Below are 15793 nucleotides of genomic sequence, written 5' to 3'. Positions count from 1 at the left end.
AGGTGCTGGTGGTGGGGTAAGAAATGCAACTGAAACCAAAACTCCAACCAGCAAATACAACTGAAATCAAAACTACTCATATAACCAAGAAGCACTGTTCTCACTTGATATTCAAGGAAAAGTGCTCCATTTATGAAAGATGCTTTGTTGCAATTTGCATCACTGAGTGACACTGTCTGGAAGACTCAAGGTCACTGTCCCAGTCTATGATGTTTTAAGGATATACTTTCAATTAAGAAAAGCTTTTAGCACACAAACTAAATATATAAGCAATAAATTTCCAATATTCTGAATTTTAGAAGAACAGAGTAAAAAGTAATAGAAATATAGTAGGAAAGAGGGATAGAATCTTACCATAAAAGCCAAACTATGTAAAGTTAGCCATGTTTGTTTTTTTTTAACATTACATATACGTAAAGTATTTTTCAAGGTGCTGCTTTTGATTCTACTGCAATAGAAATATCACTGAATGTTGCAGAAGTACTAATAACATGAATATTTGGGATAAAATGTAACACGTAAGGAAATATGACATAGACAGTATCATTAAACTTGGGTCGTTTAGCCATGATAAATGATACACAAGACATGAAGTACTTCCCTCTGCAGTTTAATGGATGTCTAAATAAAATATTTCCTGCCATTAAAATATTACTTGCCATTTTCAATTTCATTCTCTCACAAGTGAACAGTGCTTTCCAGAAGCTAATGATAGATGACATCATCTCTTCACAGCTAATGGAATGTATGATTATGTACGCTTGTGTTTTCTAGAATTTTCTAAGGTAGTAGGTTTAGTTTGTAAATATGCTTTGAGATTAACTGAGTTTGTTCTCGGTTCTTCTACTGTGCTCCTACTCTTTTTAACTACATGTTATAATCTCTGAGATCTCATTATCATCCAATAAGCATTATTCTGAAATCCTGACGTTCCCTTGTGCTTATGCAGAAACAAGCACACTTTATTATTGTGCTTTGCAATAAAATATTGAAGGATTTGTGTAAAATTTTACCTACAATTGCTTTTCTTTTAGAATTTAACAATATTTATTCTAAAATAAAGTTTATTTGCACAGTATTTTTTTGTATACTTAATATGAGAATATAATTCACTCATATACTTAATACTTAATATGAGTATTATACTCATATATATATTATACTCATATATACTCATATACTTAATATGAGTGAATTGTTGGCTTAAAAAAGAAACTAAGAGACTCATTTTCTCAACCCAGTTTCACCACAGTCACCGCTAGAGGACACTTCTCTCACTGACAACACTTGCCTGGTCCCTGAAGGTATCTGGGCTTGCATGCAACTCCTTCCTGCTTTGTGACCTAGGATTAGCTCTTTAAAAATGTAAAATCTTAATCTTTTAAAAAACAAGTTACATATGGTTATGGTAGTAGACGAGGGGAGAATAGAATTAAATTCTTAACGTCTTTTGGTTAGTTACTCTAATTTGTTTAAGATCCAAAATTAATAAATAGACGCTAAGACAAAAATCCATCAGTGCTGCTTGAGATATAATCTTAGGTCATCCTTCTCTGGCGGAAGAGGTAAACTCTAATCCCAAAAACACATTATTTCATTAATTTTACACTCTGATACATTTAGATAGGTCCTTCATGCTTCCTATTGCACTGATTTGGTATTTTTCAGTATCACAAATAACAAGTATATCGTACTGAAACCTGGGATGTTAACAAGTGTTTCTATATAAACTGTTAATTTAAACGTTTATTGACCAATTCTAAAAATAAAGACTCTTGCTGTTTCTCTGTTACTTAGTCTTAATCATTTTCCAAGACAGATCGTAAATTCCATAGCTGACAAACTTAGCTTCTGATAATAACAGAGGAGAAAATTTGAACCAAAATGATTCTCATAAATAAAATCTAATCACTAAATTACAAATTTTTCATTTAGAAACTAAATTATTTTTGGAGTCACTGTGAAGCAGGGCCCGGCTGGGGCCCCCGCAAAAGAGGCCTCATCTCTCCTTGTCCTAGAGCTTAACAATTGATCAAACCCCTCCCTATGGATTGAGCTTGGAATGTCCCTTGTCCCAGTTCCTGAGCTTAGGATGTCCCCTGTCCCAGTTCCCTGCTTTAGATAATTATCCTGAAACTTATGCTTGCTTACTAGTCACAATGCTGTCACCCCCTCTCTCTGCCCCCTCTTGCCGATTATAATCTTTATGGCCTAACATTCTTTCCAGTCACCACTGCTCCTGAGTGGGTGACCAGTTGGAGAGACACATCGCCAGAGGGGAGGCTCCATGCAAACCTCTGGTAGCCTCTGGAGGAATGCCCAGATTTTCCCTTAAATATCCCAGGCTGGTCTGAGAATGTGAAGGCAGTTTTTGGAGTTGTTAACCCGCTGCCTTCTCAGACCACTGGTGCCCTGATAATAAATGCTTATTCTATGACCCAACTCCTGTGTCTACTGGCTGAGCGGCGCAGGCAGCACGAGCCCTGGGCTCGTTTGTTTGGCCTCCAGTTTCAACTGGAAGTACATATTTAATCCAACAAATTATAAAGTATGACACCTTGGCAATGGTAATCAGAGGTATTCAGTACATATAACTCCTATCCAAAAAAGTAATTTTTAAAAAGTTCTCTCATATATGGTGATGGAAGGAGAACTGACTCTGGGTGGTGAATACACAATGGGATTTATAGATGATGTAATACAGAATTGTACACCTGAAATCTATGTAATTTCACTAACAATTGTCACCCCAATAAATTTAAAAAAAAAAGTTCTCTCAATTATTGACTCTCAATAATAAAAAAATTGCCAATTTTCAAAAGCACAAACAGGAACTGTATTTACTCAGATATTTCTCCTCTTCAATCACTGCCACATCTACCAATTTTCAGCAGTAAATTAAAAATTATATGCTTTCTATTCTCTACTCTTCTTTTCCAATGAGTAATCCTAGAATTCTGAAAGTTTGGTAAGAGCAGCTAAAAAAAATATGCACAGACTTAAAAGCTGAAGAAAGTTGGTTATTTCAAGTCTTATCCAAATTTAGCACAGTATCTTAATGGAAATGCTATTTTTTATTAAATAAAATAACATTTATTATTCACCTGATTATAAAACCAAACTTGCTCATGGCAGGATATAGAGAAATTAATAATAAATAAAAATAAATATTAGATATGATCTTACCACCCAGAGATAATGTTTTGATATATATCCTTCTAGTCTTTTTTCTATTCCATATATACTTTTGTATTTTTAATAAATCTGTAATGTCACATAAGCTATATGTAACCTGGTTCCAATATGTTTCTAAAATATATTTCTTAAAAGCTGATATACTATTCTATTCTATGATCATATTTATCTAAGAACACTGGTTGGAATTTAGGTTGCTACTAATTTCTTTTATTGTAACGGGATACCTAGCATCCTTGCAAATAAATATCAGTACACATTCTGATTCCTTAGGATTAGTTCTCAATGGATTTTCTAGGTCAAAGGGATGTTTAAGGCAAAATACATATCACCATAATGCCCTCCAGAAAACAATGCTACTTTTGATATGAATCACTAAAGGGGATAATACATTTGTTTTACAGAGGATAAACAAGCAAGTCAAACACAGTAGTAATAAAACAATGGTCAACACTTCATCTAAAAAAGACCCCTAAATGTTCTGTAAGATGACAGTGTAGAACTTGACCGCCCAAATAGGTTAAAATTCGTTCAACTCAAGTTACTGTCTTTGTCAAACTGTGCACAGCTCTAACGCCAAACAGCTTACTCTGAGAAGACAATAAGAAAGCAGCAATTTAGTATTAGGGCTGTGTATGCCTCGGGAAGCTCCTCAGCAAACAAGTCTTCTGCACCCCAATGAAGCTTTCCCCAACTTCACTAATCTATGCTGATCCTGTCCTTCTAGAAACTTTTACTTCATTTATAATTAATGCCAACATTTTGTACTTAACTATGCTGTTCTATGTATTTAAGTTTTGCTTCCCCAATATGACGTAAACGCCCTTGGAAAACACACCTTGCTATTTACATGTTTCTGTATCCCTCAGTGTTTATGTACTGCTGAGTTATTCCTTCAAAACCTCTTCTTAGGAAGTCAAGTGCCTGAAAGGCTTCTGCTTACTTTGACTGTGCAGAGAAATTTGCAGCAGCAAAAACAGCAGCTTCAACTTCTACGTTATCGTGCGAATCCAGACTCTGACGAATACTATGATGAGCATTCTTCCTCTCAGGAATTATAGACGCCAAACTTCCTAACATCCTACAGGAATAGAGAAACCCAAGAAGAATGAAAACACAATAAACTCAAGGTCAGGAAAAGAAGCAAGACAAGACTGGATTACCAAACCTAAGTTTATAGGTAATTCTAGAATCTCAAGTTAATAAAAGCATCAACTTAAGGAAACAAGCAATGATGAAATTTTAACCACTTTTCCATACTTCAATATGTCAGAAAAATTAACATGGATTATCTAACACAAGCAAAATTTTACAAAATAATCTTGAAGTACATTCCAGGTACCAAACAGAACCCAGAAAAGAAACTTTTTTTTTTTAGTTGTGTTTTTCCAGGACCCATCAGCTCCAAGTCAAGTAGTTGTTTCAATCTAGTTGTGGAGGGAGGGTGCAGCTCACAGTGGCTCATGCGGGGATCGAACCAGCAACCTTGCTAAGAGCACCGCACTTTAGCCAACTGAACTAACCAGCCACCCCGAAAAGAAACTTTTGATTTATTAAAACATCAAAATTAATTTTCCAATGTTCCATAAAAATATCCATATTAGCAAAGCATTAAGAGTCTAACATTTTTGGTATTAAGTAGATCCACAAAAAAGGAAGACTTCCCAGTTCTTTTTTCCCATATTAATAAATATTGGCAGCATGATTCTCAAACCCATCCTCAACATCAAAAGAACAGATGCAGAGGATGCTCCCTGGAACTCATATCAGAATCTGTGAGGCCGAGGAAGGTGGAATTTGAAAAACCACAATCCGTTTTATAATAAAATTACAAATTTGGAAAAGGAACATCATCTACTATTTGTAATATAAACTATAGAAAGTAAAGCTTGAAAAACCTTTTCAACAGAAAGGCATGGATTTTACAAGGCTGTAAAACATTTCAATAAACAAAACAGAGTTCCTATAATGACAACCTTTCTCTAAGTCAATGTCCAAAGTTCCCTTCCAACTTGACATAGCATCGCCTAATTATCCTATAGAGATATAATCGATTAGATACTAGTAGAGTTCTGATAAACAAGGTATTAAAATGGACTAAATATGTAATTGAATTTCAATTTGAAAAGAAAGTTTGAAATCACTTAAGATAAGTTAGTTTTCAAAATAAATATCAAATGTATATTTCTCTAATACAGTAGTACCTCGGTTTTTTAATGTTTCAGAACTCGAACGGTCTTCTGAAACGGATTACATCAGAAAACCGAGGTACCACTGTATTTTATACAAGATTAGACTAGGCAATATGGACATACCTTGATTAACAGTTTATTACTATGGAACATAAAATGGCAAAACAGCATAATCCCATTGGTCACTACTTTCTAAAAAGATTCCTGGTAATATTATAAGTAACTCAGAGCACTACATTTCCAAATGCAATGAGTATCTCCCAGCTGCTTCTTCCATTTGTTGTTTTAATTTATAAGTCTAAAGTAACAGGTAAAAAAACAAAATATCTTTAAACTATGAATCACAAAAGCACTTAATTCTGAACAAGAGGAAAGAACCAGTTCCTGATGTGAAAAATTTGGAAACTTAGGGAAGAAGTGACATACTACTAGACTTTGTGGTTAAAAACAGCATTGTCTGGGAAGGGCAAGTCAGAAATGAGCCCTATAATTTAGAAAAGTGCATTTCGAAAATCCCAAAATTATACAAGTGATTTCATAGACAGCAGAGCTAAAGGAGAACATGGCTCAAGCTGAACATCAGGCTTACAAACTGAAATTCTAACAAAAATTTTAAATGCCAAAAAAGAAAAAAAAGGCTAAAGAAACTACTGTGGTTATATCTGGCATTCTTCAAGGAGTTCAAATACAAATTATGGCATTAAAAAATGAGTACATACTAAAGACAAATACAGAAAACTAACATGAAACAGTAAGAACAAGGTCAGGAAGTTCAAAATGAGCTAAGCTACATTCAGAGTCTAGTTATTTGATCAGAACACCTACCTACAGAATGTTTCAAACACAAGTTAGGCAACAATTTATAACCAAAACAACATCATAGATAACTGAGAAGTATTTACAGGTTGGGATGGCTACCATATTTTTGTACTGAGTCTTCTTATTTGGAAGAACAAAAATACTCAAAATGAAAAAAGTAAACATATCGCCTTTTTGGCTACATAAATACAACTCAAACAACGTTGTGGTGAATCAGCAAAGCAATGCAGTATTACCTGAGTGTGATGGCTCTTGCTACGGGATCATTACTATGAATCACAGAGAAAATTCTCTTCACAAATTCATCCACATTTAGAATCTTCTCCAGATGCTTCTCACTTTGTTGAGTAACTTTAAGAACACAGAGCCTCAGGAAATTGTTTCTACCAAAAACCAGAGATAAAATAAATTAGACCACTTTAGCAAAGTAATAGCACACTAACAATATTAAACTGTAGCAACAGGCAAATGCTCTTCAGCATTTATTATTATCTGTCTCGTCACAAGAGTTAAAGGCTGTAGGACTTTTTAGGTGGGTACTAAGCACAAGCAGTTAAATCCTGCAATGCTGCTGCAATCCTGCTGCAAGACACCGAAACGGCAGTGACACAAGGAGAAGGCCCAGGACAGAACTAAACCTCATCGGCTCATAATCGAGGCCAGGAGGTCACATGGTCTTCCTCCTCTCTCAAGCTAATTTTACAACATCTTTTTTCCTTCAAGTCTGATATGGTGCGTGGATAAACACATGAGTGCACAGAGAATGACAGAAAGAAGGGGGAGAGGGACTAGAAGGAAGAAGAAAAAAGAAATGGATATTTTATTCAGTGCTTGCATGTTTCAGGCACTTAGTAGTAACATGTAATCTCAAGTTATAAAACAAGCTATTAAATCAGAATCTTCTCAAAACAATCAGTACAAAACCACAGATATTTGCAAAATATACAGGAATATATTAAGGTTGTCTTAAATTGATTTATCCTGTTATCCAAATAAGTACTCTCTAATTTATATACTTCATTTTTGCTTAAACTGTCATTAAACCTCCCACCAAAAAGTATTACACACTACCATGCGTGTCCACCAAAATGGTAACCAACCAAGTGGAAGTCCTAAAAGGCAAAAAGAATAAAGACCACAATATAAAACAAAGATGCGAACACAGTGCTTCAGGACACTGAGGCTTTAGAAAGACTTACCCAACTCTGAAAACATCAGCCAACTTTAGGAATGCAGAGTTGATGAGAATAGGGAATGGATACTTCTGAAAGAGCCTGGGAAAGCGAACAACTGCTTCACACTGTTCCCCAAGTTTGCCAGATCTTAGACCTGTGAAAAACATCAAAAAGGGAGAACAGCTTACACATTTGTGGCCACAGCAGTCAAGTTCTGTTTGTAATGAATTAACCTTGGTTGGGATGAAAAAGGCAAAGGAGGAAGCAGTCCATGTAGAAGGCGTCACCCACAAAGCAAGATCTGTTTTACCTTCCTTGAAAAACAGAAGCACAGACCACATTGATTTGTTTAAATTATGCTGATTTAAAATGTACCAAAAATAATTCTGGATATGGCCAGAGAAATGTTTTGATCTCCCTAATGTTGCCAAATCTTATTTCTTTAAGATAAAGTAGACCCACGTGCCTCTAACAAGGCCAACAGGGTAAATAAGCTAAGTAGTAAATTTTTTGCTTATTTTCTAATGTAGAGTAGGATGGTACCCACCTTGCTTGCTCTAGGCCTATTTTGACTCAAGGATAAGCCAAGCTTCTGAAAAAAGGCACTCGGCACAATCAGATCTTGGTCTAAGAGGGGTTCTTCTCTTTATTTCTATTGCTAGTTACAACCAACCTGGGGAAGAATGCCCTGATCCTAAGATCAACGATGATAAGACTGCAACTCTAAGACCAGAGATGAAGGAAGAGGGATGTGATCGCTGTTTCTACATTTTACTTTTCTTCTCTCACCAAACGGTGCCTGAAGGTAAACAGTGCTTAACTCAGCTAAAACATGTGGGTAGACATACGTTGTCTGTAAATTGCTTATTCATTCAAAATTCACTCCACAGCAATAAAACTCATTATTCTAAACTTATTTAGCACTTAAAATGTGCAGAACATTTTTCGAGGGTACTGGTTTTCAGCCCTGGTTCTGCATCACAAACATCTGTGAAACTTTTCAAAAATACCCATCCTAGGGTCCCACTCCACACTTCCCAAAGCTCTGGGGCGGGGCCAGGCTTCTGTTCAGCTGCACGGAGAAAGCAGGCACAAGTACTCGATGACTATGCTCTGTCATTGGGTCTTATTTGACTGGCCTGCCTGTACTGATTACACTGGGGTAAGAAAACGAGCAGGCTGCTGAATCTGGTCCTCAGAACGACGTTAGCTGATAGACGCGTCTTTAAAGACTTTGAATTCATTGCCAAGTTTTAAAAATGAGATTGCACATAAAACTCAGGATTTCTGGCTTTTCTGAAAACTTGAAAGATCTGAAATGTCACTGAAGGTAGGAGAGTCTTGACCAAAGAAATGCTCTAGTATTGCCGGTCTGTGTTAAAGGTTATTTTGAGTTTGATATAATTTCTGATAATAGCCACATACCCTGTTTATGACTTTCTCCAGCAATTTCTGGCTGCCTTTGGGCACATGTGACTAGAATAGAACCTTGGATGAGAATTTCAAGTACTGGTAAGAAAGTAAATGAAGTTAATAAATTGAGGAACCATGAAATGTAAACTGGATACAGAAGTAAAGACAGGAAGGAACTGCTAAGTAGGGGAAAGTAGAGAGATAAATATACCGGGGTGTGAATGAAAATAAAGAATGGTCAAAATAGCATTAATCAAAATGATGATAATGATGATGCATATTAAGTCCTTATAATGTGCCCAACACTCTACTTTACATGTATTAAAGCCTGACTTTATAATCACAAAAGTTAGGAAGTATTATCCCTATTTTAAAAATGAAGATACACGCAAAGAGCAGTTAAGCAACTTGCCTAAGAAACAACAGCTAACAAATGGCAGAGATGGGGTTCAAATTCTGGGAATCTGGCTCCGGAACGTATGGCCCCTACCATTATGCTACGGCCCTTACCATTATGCTAAAATGCTCACCTAGCAAGCAACTAGGACAGGTTAAGATTAAGGAATGGGACATCTGAATTCGTGATTTCAGAGTGGTGTAATTCTGAGGGATGACAAATTCCAGGAAACTGAAGAATAACATAAATTATGGTAAACTTGGGGTTTGTGATGTACCTGAATCAAGCTTCCAAAGTAGCACACATTTCCAGGTATATATCAGTCAGAGTTCTTAGCTGCAAGCAACAGAACCTAACTCTGGCTGATGTGGCAGGAAATGAATTTATTAAAAGACTAGTAACAGTTTCAAGGGTAAACTTCTAATAACACTAAATACCACACTGCCAAACTGACTAGATGGGGGAAAACTGTTGTTGCTAGGAAACACTAGATGCTACAAGGAGCTCTGCTGTCATCTAGGAATGTAGCCATTGCTGCCTGTACCATACACTAGGGACACTATAGCCACCACTGCTGCCAGCCCAAGGAACTGCGAGTACTCATCAAACTGGCCTTCTTGCATCTCTGAAGTTAAATCACAGAGCCTGGAGGAGGCTCGTCTGATTGGCAGGGCATAAGTTCACATCCAGCGCTTTAGCAAGGGAAACTAGTGAGTTTTTGCTTCTATTTTGGTGAGACAGGGCTCATGACGTGGAACATTCCTCAAGCATAGGAAGAGTGCTCACAAGATGCTAAAATGCTATCATCCATGTGAGCAATATCCACTTACAAACACTGGTAATTCACACCACCAAACAAGCACATTTTAGAGAACTCTGTTATATACATTGCTTTACCTAAGTGGTGAAAATTATTCAAAGCGGAATCGTAACACATATACATCTTAAAGTCTATTCACTAAAAGCGAGGAGGAGGGGGTGGATACAAACACAAGCATGCACCACACATTATAAAGTAACCTAACAACTTATAGCTTAATAAATTGATAATGGCAAAGCCTCAATAAATTACATTTAAAAGCAGGAATAGAAACAACTGAAATGATAGTCAACTCAACTGATGATGCATTAATAAAAAAACATCCTTACCCCAAATTTCAGAAATTGTCTGTAAATACCATATATAATGGCATGTATGCCACAGTGTGCAGCATGTACATGGCATACTGATTTGTAATCATAAACAAATTAATTTTATTTTATGAACACCAACTTTTAGGAATATTTAAGAACTCACTTTGTAAGTTATAAGACAGTAGCTTTTAGCCATACATGAAAACGAGTCCATGGATTTCAATAAGAACTGGAGAAGGGCCTTGGGTTTTTGGGTCAGTTCATGGCCTGTCAAGGGATCACCAACCAGGTCCATCCTAACGCTGGTTTTTCTGTGGCACTGAGTTGTTAAGAGTCTGACCTAAGCCTCAATCCTACATGATCTTATAGGTTCACTTCTCAACACTGTCAGACTAAATTTGGTCTGAGAAAGAATTTGATTGGCTCACTGTGGGTCATATGTCCACTTCTGAATCAATCAGTTAAGGCATGGAATTGGTCACGTGGTATACACTTAGCTGCAGAGGGCTCTCTCTTTAGTAGGGGAACTTGTAGCCTTCTGACACTATGACCTTTGGAACAGGTAAAGGATGAGATGGCTCAATACTTGAAACTCTAAACTATCTTCTAATGAACTGGCTATTTCTGTTATCTAATTTCTTAACAACTTTAAAAGGTACAGCATGGTGAGTGAAAAAGAAGTTTTGTTCTTGTCTTGTTCAAATTATCTTTCTGAGACTGAGACTCTTTGTGGGGACAGAGCCCCAGAGAGTAGTTTACAGGCTCTCGGCCTCACATGGAAGGGTGCTGGCTCGGCTGTGGCTGATTGGCCGTCGGCTGTGGCTGGTTAGCCGATTGGCCGCTGGTATAACTGCTGCGGCTACGGAGGAGAGCCGAGGACTGCCGAGGACTGCCGAGGAGCCGAGGAGAGCGAAGAGAGTGGAGGAACAGAGTCGAGGAGAGTGGAGGAGAGTCGTCGGTCGGTCGGTTGGCAGAAAGGCGGACGGCAGGTCGCGCGTCCGGTGGGCCCAGCCTCCAGTGAGACCATAGTGGTATGACTCCCCTACCTATGGCTCCGTGGGTGTTCCTTTTTGGCCTCACCATATCCTGCGTTCTTGTGTGGGGAGCGGAAGCAGAGACCCCACAGGCCTCCGTGCACGACACTCTTCTTGTGAAATACCCAGGGTACTGCTGGGAGGACTGAACACAAGTCACTTACTTAGTACCTAGGGCTGACACCTGTTTATAGTTAAACACTCAATAGCCATCCATTTATTTATTTAAGGAAAATTTGTGCTATTTTGTGTGTTTTTTTACCACAATTGCAAATTTTTAGTAATTAAACTAATCTGTATTTACAGATTACTTCTTTCTTTAGAGTCCCATCCTGATCCCTGTTCCATAACTATTGTCCTACTGTCCTTAGGGGATGAGCCCACCTGGATCAGAGTGGTAGAAAATATCTGTAGAATTGGTAGGAATATTAGCTATCAGGACATGAAACTGTCACTGGGGAATAAGCAAGGAATGATCAGAATGGGGAGGAAAAGATTATGTAGTGTTTAAAACACACATTTAATGTTATAATTTTATATTTCAGAGGATAAAAGCCCTGTAGCTTTGGTATAAGAAAGTTCACATCATCTTCTTGGTCGATGGAGATGTACTAAATATTTTGTGACTCAACCAAAGGAATAACACATTGGAGTGTTGTGACATTTTTATGTTGATGAAACGGTCTTAAAAGGCTTTTATAAAAGTCTGTGAAAATCTCATCTAGACCAACCCACTAGAAATGTTTACAGGTTAAAAAAGAAATGAAACAAAACAAAAATTCCCCCAAAAGTTAAGAGTGTCAAAGCCAAGAAGATGGGAAATGGCTCAAAGTGGACTTAAATTAGACAGATTCTTCTAACCTTTAGTCCAGTTCTCAATACATTATACAAAGGCTACGGTTAATCAAGACTTAACTGTATCCCAAATAACAAAATGTTTTCTCCATTCAATAAAAATCCTCGAAGTACACTGAAACAAAGGATTCATTTTAATAATTGAGTTCTTTACTGACAAATATCTGCCCTTGCCTGCCATATCCATATCTAAGAAGGCATATCTCTTTAGCATTTAAGAAAGGCTTCTTTTGCATATCACTGTATCACTTACTATTTACAACAGTCTTGCCAGCTCAATGGTATTGTACCCACTTTGCAGACAAAAATACCGAGGTTGGGTGAAGTCAGGTGACTTGTACATGATTATGAAATTAGTGAAATTGAAATGCAACTCATTCTAATTTCAAAGTTCCTTCAGCTATACCAAGCTGCCTCTCATCCCTCCACACCTTTACCCGCCCCCTTAAGGAAACAACTAGTGGAATTTATCTGCAGGAAAATTAGCAGAGGTTACGCTTTACGGATGGTCTTGGCTATTTAACCTGCCTGGTAAGACGCAAGTAATAGAGTTACAGAAATCAAATAAATCGCTATAAAGTCGGTGCAAAGTCGGTTTCAACTGAACGGTCTGAAGACTAATTTCACAATTTCAATCTAGCATTCCTAAAGACTGCTTGGAAAATCGGGGGACTGTGCCCCCTAGTGGTCAAAACAGGCCTATCAGTGGAACTCGCTACTTCTTCAGCTGGTGCAAAGCCAAATCCAGCAATGCTGCAATTTTCCTGCCAATTTCCCAAAGCGATAAAAATCCTGGACTCACCAAAAGCACAGGCGCCGGCGCCCGCGCCCGCCCCCGCGCCCGCCCCCGCCCCCGCCTCCGCCCCCGCCTCCGCCCAGGGAAGCTTTGCGCAGCCGCCTTCCCGGCCTCTCCCGATGCTACCACCACCTGGTGGCGCCGCTTCCACCATCCATTTCACCCGCTCAGCCCGCTCTTTCGAATACCTTTGTCTAATTCCATAAGGGCAGAGTTAGCATCCAGCTCCTGTTCGCCATAGCCGGCATCTGCCAGGAAAGACTTAGTTGAGTTTGACGCCATGACCCAAACAGTTACTCGGTTAGCTTATTCAAAAAGCTTGTAAACTCTGGCCCAGCACCGCCATCTTCTCCCACCACCTTCTCGCGGATTTTTCCTCCGCGCTCTGGCAAGCCGTAGTACGCATGCGCCCTGGCCAGACCGCCGTTCGCGAGCGCCTCAGCGGCCCCCCGCGCAGGCGCTCAGAGGGCTCTTGAACTCTAGGTTCCCGCGGCTCGGAGAAAAGAAGGCGGGGATTTGGAGGGGGAAGTGACTCGGCGGCGTCCGGACGCCGCTGCGGGAGCCAATCAGAGGGCGTGACGTCAGTTTGGCGGGGAGTTTGGTGGCCGGGGCTTACAGTGGCGGGAGTTGGAGGCTATAACTAGTCCTCTTCTGAGAGACCCGAGCTGCGACTTCTGTTGAACCTGGGGGCGACTTTAAGGCTTTTCCCTCAGTTGAGCCTTTTGTCTGGTCCAGATGCTCTTCAATTCGGTGCTCCGCCAGCCCCAGTTCGGCGTCCCGAGAAGTGGTGAGTAACGGCCCTAACTGCTGCTTGTTGCTGGCGGGATTCGCCTCCCCCGAAACAGCGCCTCGGACCGAGGCCGACTCCAGTTCTGTTTTCCGGCCCCCAAGTGAATCCGTGTTCGCAAAGACTACTGACGAAAGCTGCACTTTCATGCCCTCCGTACACTTATAATCGTAGTTTGGATTTTTAAAATGGAATGTAGGCCGGCGGAAGGAGGGAAGTTCACTGAAGTGGCCTTCCTTACGGCTTCTGTCTGTATTACACTTTAACTGGGAAAAGCGTGCGTGCGTGTGTGTGTGCGCCTCTCAACAGCAATGTGAGGTCGAGGAAACTCGTATTCACTGATTAATTCGTTTGTTGTAGAGCCTTCTTGAGCGCTATTTGTTTTAAGTACGCGAGTGTGTCTGACCCCGCTGTTCAGGAACCCAGTGAAGCAGACAGAAGGCAGAACTGCTTGTAGCATGGTCAATTTTTTTTTTCTCCCTGATTACTACATATGCATAAAAAATTCGAAATCATAGAGTGAAAAATACCTATAAACATATCCCTAGAGATGACCAGTGGTAAATCGATTGAAGTACATTGTCCCAAATGTTTTTTCAATGCCAGGAGTGGTATGTATTGTTATTTATAAAAATGATATCAAAATGGTTTGTTTTTCTCTTTAACCGTGTAACTTGGGAATATTTTCATGTTCGTGTGTAGAAATCCAGTTTATTCTCTACCGTTCTTGAGGTTCCTTTGGTTAAAACATTGGCAATGAGAGTTTTGAGCTTAGGTTTGGGTATCAATCTGAAACTTCCTGGTAAGTTTCTGATGGGGCGTTACTACCCGGACTCATCTTGGATAGAAATTAAATTTCGTTCTTTTAAAGATGACTAAGTCTACTTTCTCCTTGAAACCATGTGGAAAACAAAAAGAAAAGAATCTGGGAAAGAGACCTTTTATACTAAGGCATAGGTCTAGAAAAAGGATATTGAGACAGTAGTCTCTCAACTTCCTGCCCCCCGGTCTAAAACTTTATTCCATCCTTACCTACTTCCCTCTGAAATAATCTTTTTAATTGTGCTCTAAATACCCCTTTTTCTGTCTCCCCTGGGACGTTGCTTGAATTAACTTCTCTGTCCTCTGTGTCACGAGTGGCAATACAGCACACACACTGTGTAAGAGCTCTGTCTTTGGAGGAAAAATTCCAGCTCCACTCCTTACTATCTGCGTGACCTGGGACAAGCTATTGAGCCTTAATTTTTTAGCACATTTTCTACTAACTCACCAATCTATCCGTCTACTTCTTCCCTTTCATTCACGAGTTCTATCCACTGTTTAGTGTTAGGCTCTGAACTTCGTTTATTCTTGTATATTATACACTGATCTGTATGAGACCATCTCCTTTTCCTTTCCATGTAGTTGTTCCATCCTCGGCCCCTAATCTCCTTCCACCCACTCCCATGGATCATCATAGCTTTAACCAGGGCTTCGTCCACTATTTCTTGCAACCTTCCTTTCCCTAGACTTTACATCCATTCCTATGTTGTGTGAGTTGTATGATTATCTTCGCCCAAATGGTCAGTCCCACAAGCATCTCGAACTCAAATACCAAAACCGAACTCAACTTTTCCCCAAACCTGCCGTATTACCTACTTTAGCCAGTGATTCATTAAACTAGTCTTCCCAGCCAGAAACCTGACAGTCAATCAAATTTCCTTCATTTTCCTCAAGATATACACACACCCAGTAAGTTTCCTTAAAATCTTTTGAATCTGCCCTTTCTATCCCCACTGATGTTGCCTCTTCACCATATCTAGGATCTGTTCTATGTTTGCCATTCCATTTCCTTGGGTCGAGCCCTAATACCCTCTAGTCTGGACTATAACTTAAAGTCTCCCAAATGGCCTCTTAGTTTCCCCTCTCTCCAGTTTATATTCTCCACATCACTGCCAGTGATCTCTCTAAAATGGAAATCTGATTACTCTAACGTGTATTTTTTAATTGGTATCTG

The 15793-nt window shown here is 39.1% G+C and overlaps 2 protein-coding genes across 2 annotated transcripts in view; one reads left to right on the top strand and one right to left on the bottom strand.

Moving 5' to 3' along the window:
- Nucleotides 1-13423, bottom strand: part of INTS7 (integrator complex subunit 7) — a 59412-nt gene extending 45989 nt beyond the window's left edge. The window contains exons 1-4 of the mRNA XM_019738098.3: nucleotides 13199-13423; nucleotides 7406-7535; nucleotides 6443-6589; nucleotides 4139-4276 (exon numbers count right to left, since the gene is read on the bottom strand). Coding sequence (XP_019593657.1) covers nucleotides 4139-4276; nucleotides 6443-6589; nucleotides 7406-7535; nucleotides 13199-13292 — 509 coding nt within the window. The 5' untranslated portion in view covers nucleotides 13293-13423. The remainder of the gene's footprint in view (nucleotides 1-4138; nucleotides 4277-6442; nucleotides 6590-7405; nucleotides 7536-13198) is intronic.
- A 198-nt stretch (nucleotides 13424-13621) lies between these two features.
- The window catches only part of DTL (denticleless E3 ubiquitin protein ligase adapter), a 52486-nt gene continuing 50314 nt past the window's right edge, over nucleotides 13622-15793 (top strand). Inside the window, exon 1 of the mRNA XM_019738021.3 lies at nucleotides 13622-13797. Coding sequence (XP_019593580.1) covers nucleotides 13746-13797 — 52 coding nt within the window. The 5' untranslated portion in view covers nucleotides 13622-13745. The remainder of the gene's footprint in view (nucleotides 13798-15793) is intronic.

This window comes from Rhinolophus sinicus, chromosome 11, assembly GCF_057876585.1.
Source record: "Rhinolophus sinicus isolate RSI-liver-muscle chromosome 11, RSI-T2T, whole genome shotgun sequence".
Taxonomy (NCBI): Eukaryota; Metazoa; Chordata; class Mammalia; order Chiroptera; family Rhinolophidae; genus Rhinolophus; species Rhinolophus sinicus.
Note: the sequence above shows the minus strand (reverse complement) of the source record. Positions and strands in the feature narration are given on the sequence as shown.